This window comes from Danaus plexippus, chromosome 30, assembly GCF_018135715.1.
Source record: "Danaus plexippus chromosome 30, MEX_DaPlex, whole genome shotgun sequence".
Classification (NCBI taxonomy): domain Eukaryota; kingdom Metazoa; phylum Arthropoda; class Insecta; order Lepidoptera; family Nymphalidae; genus Danaus; species Danaus plexippus.
Genome location: NC_083557.1, coordinates 2,456,396 through 2,466,412, shown reverse-complemented (window position 1 = coordinate 2,466,412; position 10,017 = coordinate 2,456,396). Strand labels below are relative to the sequence as shown.

The 10,017-nt window shown below is 36.7% G+C and overlaps 1 protein-coding gene across 2 annotated transcripts; it reads right to left on the bottom strand.

Annotated features, from left to right (window-relative positions):
- Nucleotides 1–5,403: 5,403 nt before the first annotated feature.
- LOC116776506 (HMG domain-containing protein 4) lies at nucleotides 5,404–9,419 on the bottom strand. 2 transcript variants are annotated; one of them, XM_061525644.1, is made up of 8 exons: nucleotides 9,272–9,419; nucleotides 8,864–9,107; nucleotides 8,291–8,436; nucleotides 7,752–7,873; nucleotides 7,085–7,187; nucleotides 6,616–6,695; nucleotides 6,020–6,139; nucleotides 5,404–5,636 (listed from the first exon to the last, which is right to left on the bottom strand). In XM_061525644.1, the coding sequence occupies exons 1-8, from the start codon at nucleotides 9,279–9,281 to the stop codon at nucleotides 5,472–5,474; spliced, it is 990 nt and encodes a 329-aa protein (XP_061381628.1). In that variant the 5' UTR covers nucleotides 9,282–9,419; the 3' UTR covers nucleotides 5,404–5,471. The 2 variants fall into 2 exon arrangements, with proteins under 2 accessions (XP_061381628.1, XP_061381629.1); XM_061525645.1 differs by having other exon boundaries at nucleotides 8,864–9,101; nucleotides 9,272–9,404.
- Between the last annotated feature and the right edge of the window lie 598 nt (nucleotides 9,420–10,017).

Genomic DNA, 10,017 nt, shown 5'->3' with positions numbered 1-10,017 from the left:
AGCCAGATTCCTCGTGATGTTTTTAGGTATTTCTTTAGTATCGGCCCAGCACTGTAATACCAGCTGTGTGTCAAAACGATGTCAGACAGTTTTGACTAATGTTTACGATTATTTTTTTTGGTATTGTTTTTACAGCTCTGGATACCAGTGTTTACTAAATTAACTACGTCATGCTTGCCAGTATAATTGTTAAATGAAAATTAAGTATATTTTTTTTATTTTTATACCTTTTTACAAGACACAAATGATACCAGGTTGTGATTACATGGAGATACGAACATTGAGTTGTGGTACTTTGGTTTTACTAACAAAACCCACTTATTCTCGAACAATATTTACGATATAAGGCACTTTAAGGATATTCTATATCATATTTAAATATAACTCACGAAAAGCACACAATTTTCTTCAAGACGTAGCTAATTCATGGCAATGTATTTGTCTCCTACATAACTTAAAAAACATGGCTAAGCTTTTTATAATACGAACATATACCGAATCATAAGGGTCCCTGAAATAATTGTAATATTCATTATATAGGGTGGCAACCGGAGGTTCTAGGAAAACTACGAAACCTATTTACGTCTTATATGTATATTATATATAATAAGAATGACATATTAAAACTTATAACCTCTACCTAAGACTACATGACTGCCCCGATGTAGGACAGCAATCCCATCCATAGCTTGTGTGGTGTCAGGAATCTTCTGGCTCACACGGCTTGGTGCTCGTTCCGCGGAGTCAGCGGTGTCACTCGTTATATGATATCTTATACATACAAGGATGTTGCCCCGGCGATGTTCATTTATTTTTTAATACGTAACATACTACAAACCTTCGAGAAACAATAATATTATTATTTTCTTTAAGATCTCATTTCGTTGCAAATGTTAGATTGAGAAAAATAGACTACGAATAATAGTATAATTTTTCAATTTCGACTTGACAGTACCTGACTGTTATTCCACTAGTTGGAAGAAGGTAATGAAGTCGAAGGTAAGGTGGTGAACACACTATTTCAGTATCAGCCCATTCAGCATTTTGTTGAACACGCCCAAATAACAATTCGTAATGAACATATACACACGTAAAATTTTTCCTTTCCTTTATTGAAGTCCAATCTTTTAATCAAATTTATATGAAGACGTGATCCCAGGCGGTCTGTGTGTACGGGGATTGACTGACGCGATTAAATTAACTCGGTCCACGCATTCAACGGTTTATGATAACTGTAGGTTTATGATTGTAATTAACTATGTAGGTACTATCCCGTTTAGCATCTAGAAATAAGCCCGTGTCACACTGAGGTGAGTGAAAATGACGAAGAAGTTTTGGATTATTGAAAGACTCATTTATTTTAAGAACCGTCTTATAACTTATACTGATTTGAAGCCTTTTATAATTTTCCATCTGTCCATGTATATCGTCAATATTTGCGTTCAAAAAGGCTTACCTTGAACTTCGTACCGATGAAAAAGCGGGGCAGTGTTGGATATTGCCTAAAATCTGAATAAATTTTGATGATGGACTGGATTGATGTATAAGGATTGTGAACACTGCTGACATTCATGATGACCATAACCTGGTTGTTTGTTCATGTCAAAGTAAGTTGAATCTATAGCTTACAATGTGATCTCATTCAACGTCCATAAATTGGTGGGGGCAAATCCATTAAGCAGAACCGAACACGCTGCGTACCTGCCCTTCTGAATGGATATTTCCTACTTCCGCGCTCTTTGTGTCCATTAGCAGTAACTGGTCACCTTATTACCTATCTGACGACATCTTATCACCATATTTCACCCGCAGCTTGACCGCGCAACAACGTGTTTGTTAACTGAATGCATTTTTTGGTATTGCCTCAAACAAGTAAGAATTTCCCCAGAACTATACTTATATTCAAGCTGAATGCACTATATTTGTGATAAAAGCATGTAAATAATATTTTAATAACAAAAGATGTACTAAAATTGATGATACTTTATTAGTAGGTATAATGATAGGATAGGCGTAAAAGCTAACCGCACGGGTCCAATACTAGCTATTACGTTATTATCTCCACATTGTCACAGTTTCACAAACGGAAATACCAATATATGAAAAGGCAAAATGGTGACTCAATTTTACAAACCCACCAATTTGATGTATTTGAAGTGCCAAAATTTAAAAACATTATTTACTTACGCTTTTTTTTTATAATTCCTCCTTCATCCTTCTTTGTATTATTCTTTATATTATTATTTTTTATCGACGAAAACTTCTCATCATTCCATGGAGTCACCGTGCGGGTGTCGGGTCCATCGTTGCAGGGAGAGGAGCTTCAACAGTGCCTGCTACTTGCGACCCAGGTGTCGGTTTTAGGCCCCTATCTCGCGCGTTTAACGCTCACCTCCACTATCCAAGCTCCTCTCTCTGCGTAACCAAATTTGAAACAGAACGAACCTACTAGGGCTGCCTTCGAAGTACGTTCCAAGAATGAATTGATGTTAGTTGTGGACAGGCCCAAGTCTTTAAATAGGTGGTGGTGGTAATTAGTCTGGCAACGTCTGCATACTAAGTCGAGGTCGGTCATATATTTGGGAATGTTTGTTCTATTTGAATGATTTCAACACACTAAAAAAAAACTCAGTGCGAACGAGGCCTAATTGTTTTGTCCCAGCTCTTAAATAGTAATTACATTCTGTTAGTCATGTTTCAAAATCGAAATAGTTACTTAAAACTAATTGAAGTGTAATATTATAAACATTATGGCCGTGTAGTGTAATCGACTGGCAGATTCGTATAGCTGAAGTGTACTTTAAAAACACGCTAATTTCCCTTCTCTTTTGAGTAATAGGACGTTATGTCTGATAAAGTGGAGTTTATGTGCTATTAAGACAATTGGAGTTGTCAATGTTATTTTGTTCAACAGAACACTAATCAGCTACTCCTGGGCCAGGTCTTCTTCAGCATGCTTACCTAAGTTCAGTCGTCCATCGTCACGCTGCAGAGCGTTAAAACCTTTTCGTAAATCGTAGCACAGAAACTGCAAACGCTAGGTATGTATTTCGTCTATCCGTGATCATGGTTCCTTCGAAGTAACCGAAACGTATGTACGTATGTAGTTTTTAAAATAATAAAATACGCGTAGTAATCCGAAAAATGACAGTTTCATTTAAACGATATAAATTTGTTCTAAGGACATTGGTGAGGCATCTTGTGGTTAAGGTTTTTTTGTACCACGTCACATCAATTTTTTTTATGATGACGAATCCTTTATGTAGGTTATGGATTAGGAACCAAATGAACAAAATATTTTTTATAACCCTAACCAGACCTTTTTTGATCTTAGATAGACCTAACAAAGAATCGAGGAGATTAATTCCTCCCATGTGTTAGTTATACCCATCAACAGATTATGGCGATGTTAGGTCCTTATAAGTCGTGGTGGCCTGGAAGTTACAGGTCCGCCTCTCGGGCATGAGGGTGCGGGTTCGAAACCTGGCAAGTACCAATGTGATCTTTTCCGAGTCATATGTACTTTCTAAGAGTATTTAGACACCACTGACGGACGGTGAAGGAAAACATCGTGAGGAAACGTCTTGAGCAAGCGTGGTGATTAATGCTCTAACCTTCTCCATGTGAGAAGAGGCCTTTGCTCAGCAGTGGCCTCCTATAGGCTGATGATGATGATTTAATTAGACACACAACATAAGTGGGAGAGCTGTTCCAGAAAAAAAAAATAAAATATGTACAACTAGTAATTATTATGTTAAAATTATTACAATTTATTTTTTTTTCACTTGACATTGAGTTTTCAACATTTTCATTACGCTCGTCTCCACTGCTGTCCTGTCTCGTTTGTTAATGATCTACGTGACCTTGAAACTTGTCTTTCGTCGCGTGGTCACATACATCTTTCCATCCCTGTACAGGGATAGTATCAAGCTGTCATTATTGTATACTCATTGAAATAATTTTTCCCCGAATATCCCTTCATCATTGCCCATATATTTTTGATTGGCTCGAAGTACGTAGGTTGGAAGTCTAAGGACGTTGCGGCAATGTTTTCAAAGAAAAATGACGTATTTATATTCAATAAATCTTAGTTTATTTTGTAGTATTAGATGACTGATTTGCGGTTTTAGCATCGATATTACGATTGAGCCAGTTAATCGCATCCCATCTACGACTATTTGAGTTAGGAGCGGGATGAGATGCGTTGTCTACCAACAATACGCTAGCGGGCTTTAAACTGGGCACCAATTGCATTTGTAACCATTTCCTGTTGATTTATTTTGTATTGATATAACTGTGATCAGCACTTTCTTGGTTGGCTCTAAACATCAGAAGTTTGTTTGATATGGAACTATTATTAAGGGATTTCCTCTGGATATTGGTTTCTCAAACCAGAAGTACTAATATCTGAATAAAATTTCGTACAAGCGAGAGTCGTGTTATACTTCGTCGATATAAACGATAGACCGGCCTGGGACACGATATTCGGTAGTTTTAATAAAAAAAATGCATACGTAGATAAAATATTTCGTCAAATTTTTTTTTATTACAATATTTTTATTATCTTCCGTCCTTTTCCATGTGATTCCTAAAAGAGACTTCTTTAGACAATGACCAAATTCAACCTTATAGTTATTTTCTGTCCTAGACTTTTCATGTTTTCGCTTCATTATCGGCACCTCTGTCAGTAATGTGAATAGTTCTATGCAAGACCGCTTTATCAAAAACGTCACAGAGAAAAAATATTTTTTTTGCACCTCGACCTTTTCGGAGATTTAAATTTGCTTCCGTCCTGCATAACACCTTTACATTCCAATAAAACTATTTTGATGACAGCGGAATTACCGTAGATGTCGCTACCAGCTGATCATTCTACAAACTCCTTCGTGTTTCCTCCACACAAATAATAACGTTGATTTGCAAAATATTATACGATCCCAGTGCGAACGCAGCCATAGCCAAAAAACTGAGCTGATGTAGGAACACTGGACATGTTTTTGTCGTAACTATTTATATAACACAAATTTTCTTTTACTTGGCCATTTACAGTTTAAGTATGCATTACTTATTTGCCTCGGAAACCATTTCACTGAGAAATAGAAAACAAAAACTAAATGTTTAAATATTACACGTGACGCCGCTAGCAGGACTGAAGGTGTAGTGAGGAGGAGCAGGATGAACCGGTGCAGACCAGAAAAGCACGAGATGCACGAGGTGACCTGCACTTACACTGTCTGTATACTTACACAAATGCAGAGCTCAGCTTAAGAGGTCATGTAGAGGTCATAAGAACTCTCTACAGCCTTGTCCAAAGTTGGCGATAACGCCCCCTAGTGGGGTGATTTGTAATTTAATTCAGCTAGAATAAGTTATAGTGGTTATTCAGTAGGTGAAAAAATGATGGCGCATAAAAGTAATTTATTCTCAAAGTGGAGTAGACAATACAAGTTTGGGAACTACTGCCCTAGAATCTAGAGGCCGGGCATGATGTATGCAATATTATGCAGAGTGTCTCTCAGCAGCGCCTGGGGGGGAGCGATCGCTGGGATGGCCCGCGTCACGCACACCAGGGGCGCCAACGAACACAGCAACGTGTCCAGGAGTACTGACACCGACCCGGACACGGCTATCTGACCCTGGAACGACAGGTACGTACATATATATATAAGGGTTACTGGTTAAGTTCCACTCCAATTGTTCTTAATGGAGTGCGTGCGAGCGAGATACCTTACGATTTATGCAGGTGTGAGTGAGAAAAAAAGGTATGTGTAACAATGTGTAAAAAAAATGTGTAGATGTTAGTGTATAATACGTTTTGTATTAACTTATTGAGTCATATATCCTATACTTAAGACTAAGTTCTCTGATGCCAGTATATTAATACCATCACATTCTTCGTAGGAATCTTCTGGTTCATCCAACCACGAGTTAGTTCCCTGGAGTCACTAGTTGTATGATATTATCTGTACAGCGTTGTTACCCGGCGATGTGTGTGTTTGTGTTTATGTTAGTGTCGGACCTCGTGTTCCTTGAGCCTCTCTCCGATGATGGCCAGACTCTCTCCCAGCAGTCTAAGGTGGGCGGCCACTTCCGCTGCGCTGCAACTGGGGGCGCGGTACGAGGAGCCCGCCGACACCGGCTGGGCGTACGTACAAACAGACATATATATATATATTTATTCATTATATATATTTATATATATTTTTTAGAATCTTCATTAAAGGACAATTCATTGCTTTCTTTCTAACATTTTTTGGTGAAATTTCGTATATATTTAGAAAACACACATTTAATTTGAACCGAACCTTTAAATTCCCGAACGCAGCCGAAGTGACGTTAAAGAAATGACGTTTGATTTGTTCACTTTTACGCGGGAAAGTGTTTGTCGACGCGACTTGTGTGTTCGTAAATTGAATTTAACCTATTAAAGGTGTTTTGGTTTAAGATATGAATTATTTAAAACCGTCAAGGCAACTTCGGATTAAAATTTGATATGTTATTTAGAGGTCGGTTTATAAGATAACTATATATTTTTTTTTAATTTTGTTGGAGTCCTTTACATATATATCTCTAACATTGGCATGTAGGACAGCACAATTGTTCTTTCTATCTCACCACTAGCGCTTGTTGCGGAGGTGTGACAGGTTTGGGCGTCTTGGTGACCGGTCGGCTCGAACACGGCGTCGTCTTTATACCTGGGGACAGTAATTAATTATTGAATTGCTGAGAAAAAAACTGATAAATAATGAAATGACGATAATCAATATGTGAGCAAGCGCGCGCACGTGTGTGTGTGTGTGTGTGAGCACGTGCGTGTGTGTGTGTATGAGGACGTGCGTGTGTGTGAGCAGTCGCGCACGTGGTGTGTGTGTGTGAGTACGCGTGTGTGTGTGTGCGTGCGTGTGTGTGTGTGTGTTTGTAAAAGCATTTTTATACTAAACGAATTTTCATTATTTTATAACATACTAGTTTTCCACCGCTACTTTGTTCGTCCGGACTTCAACATCCGGGTCAGAGAGAAACGTCGGCAGTACAAATTAACCTCGCCAGACAGCGGTTACATTTATATTTAACACAGCCTTACTTGGATTGGAGATGATCTTGCTGGTAGTGCCCTGGCTCTGGTCCTTTTGCATCGCGAAACGTTTGGCTTTGCGTTTCCACAAGTAGCGTTCGTTGTAATTAACCTGTTACCAAAAACACGCGTTGACTTCACACTTACTACGAGTGCAGCGTCTCACTGGACAATGATGGAGACTCGTGATAAGAAGACAGTTTCAATTTAATTAGTTACAAACATAATAAAACATACAAAAAGGATTTTCTACATCCCGTAAGTTTCAATAGTAAATTAAAAACGGATAGTTTAGACGTTTTCTATTCTTAAATTGCAAATACTTAAGTGAAGGTATAAACTATTAATAGGATTAATTAAGAATTTGCACGTATGAATGTCTGTGGCGCTTTCGTGAAAAAACTAGCGGACTGATTTTGATGAAACATTCCAATAGTGTAGTTCAGACATCAGAGTAACATATAGTTTATAGTGTATCCCTCCACTCCGTGCAGTTCCCTCGCACACGAGCATCACATCACACCAGTCGTGTCGTGTGTGAAGTCACGTCACACACTGTACATGTCGCTGGCGGCTGGTTCACGTGTATTATATATTAAGTGCTTAGTATATATATGACGACGCGGACGAAGTCGCTGATAAAAACTAGTGTAAAACATATTTCCACCATACTAACATTAGCCCACAGCTCCCCCAACCGTTTTGATATCGCTGAGAAGTCCATGTCCGGGTGTTTCTTTAACAAATCATTCCGAGCCTCCTTCGCCCACATCATGTAAGCTGTTATACGGGTTTTACCTAAAAATAACCAATTACTATATATATATATATATATATATATATATATATGTAGCAAGTTTTAGTCCCATCTATTATGATATTATTAGAAAAATAATATAGAATTTTTCATTTAATACCATTAACAGGCATTTCGGACAATCACTGACATTGCCTTGGTAAGAATAATTCTCGTATCTTCCCACAGCATTCAAAGATCCTTTTAAGTTTATATTAAATAAACCAGCTCGGTACAAGATGAACTCATCGGAATATTGTACAGGGTGTATATATATGACACATCAAAGATCTGCCAAACATTTGCTATCTATATACCTGCTTTATATATGGCTATCATCAAAAATGTTTACAATATAACCATTACATTTCTTAGACGTGTTGGCCTTAAAAAAAATCTCTAATAATAATTTTATATACCTTTATCCTTCCGTTGTGCTTTGGCCCTGCCGACGACCCTACCATCTTTGACTATCAATTTTTTCTTACTCTTCTCCATCATGTACAGTGAATTAGCGGGTGTTCGAGCTGAGCCTTCATCGGATGCAGAACTATCGGATTCCATGCTGGAATATTTCCAGGTATTATTTCAAGATGATAAAATTTTAATAGTTATTAAGATAGCATTACGTTAACAGATACGTAATGATATTTAAGACTTTTGTGACTATTCATTTAAATTTAACTAAGACATTTGAATATACGACACATTTTTAATTATTTTAAACTACATTATCCAAGGGCTTTCTAAACTCGACTAAATAATATATTTTGATCACTTTGTTTGAACTGAGAATATTTTTAATTATAACGCGTGTCTTAAACAGTTTATAAATAAGTTTCTTCTATTTAAGATCAAAGTTCTCTGCACAAAATGTATTTTTGATATTGTAATAATAGCAAAAATAACATAAAAGAGGGACGTGAAAGCATCCTATGATCCTAAATAAAGTTTTCATTACATTAATACTTGCGAGATTGTCTGAAGCCTACCTGTCGCCATTGTCGGGATTATTTTCATAGAAATCCGATTCACTACCAGACGCGGTCCCCTCTTCTTGCCGATGCGGAGCTTCTTGAAGTTCAACTGTTTCGTCCTGTTTGACTCCAGAATATGTCTTGACTGGTGTCTGTCTTCGGAATCTGGTTTCGATGTCGTCTGGAGACTCGAAATCCATCAGCTTCGAGCTCTTCTTCCTCACTCTGCCGCTCCGAGATACACCGGTCACCTCTAAATCTAATAATATTCTTCATTCAATATGCCATACTTAAGCGCTGACATATTTAACTCTTTATTGCTAAATACATTTTAATAACGAAGTTACTAGGTAGCCTTAACATATTTAGCTAAGCAAAAATATTTTTATTAAAACAATTGTAAGAAGCTGACGACTACTTTACCTTCTTGCATGTTTTCAATAAATTCTTTAGCGGAATTTAAAGTCTTCTTTAGTACGTTTCTAAAAATTTGAGAGCTTTCAGTCTCAAATTGAAAACATTATTAAAAATGTCACTGTCAAAGTAAACTTCGATCGGCGTCGGTAAGATAGAATCACAATTTAAAATATACAGATAATAAATAATTAAAAAGAAACTCCTTACAATAGTTCTAACATTAAGCCAAATCTAATAAAACAATAATTTATTTATTTGATTGTTACATTTAAATATATGAATTTTAAATAGACAAATTAATATCTTGCTTTTTTTTTAATGTTTTATGAGATTTATTTGATTTATTTGACTTAATTGGTATATATATATATATATATATATATATATATATATAATAAAAAAATACAATATTGGCAAAAGCCAGCAATTATTATTTTCACTGTTATTGTAACATTAAATGTGTAAGAATGTACCTGGACTAGTAATAGAAGTTTTTTCGTGTACTGTACTGGTACTGGCAATGCTAATCTCAAATGATTGTTTTGAGCACTCTTCTATTATCAACCTTTGTTTTTTTAAATCATTTGGTCGTTTTGAGCTTCCCTTTCGGTTTTGTCTCTCTGGTTGACAGTCAAATTTACTAGGCAAAATGTCTGGTTTCATCCGAACTTGTGATATAATTTCCATGACATGATATTCCATATAATTCTCCATGTCGTTTGGTAACTGTAGCAAAATATTGCTTAGAAGTA

Excerpts from the sequence above, each read along its gene's own strand:
- LOC116776506 (XM_061525644.1), bottom strand. Across the intron at positions 7,874-8,290 it reads AGCACAACGGAAGGATAAAG|GTAAAACCCGTATAACAGCT; the intron begins GTATATAAAATT and ends GGTTATTTTTAG. Across the intron at positions 7,188-7,751 it reads TGGGGGAGCTGTGGGCTAAT|GTTAATTACAACGAACGCTA; the intron begins GTTAGTATGGTG and ends TTTTGGTAACAG.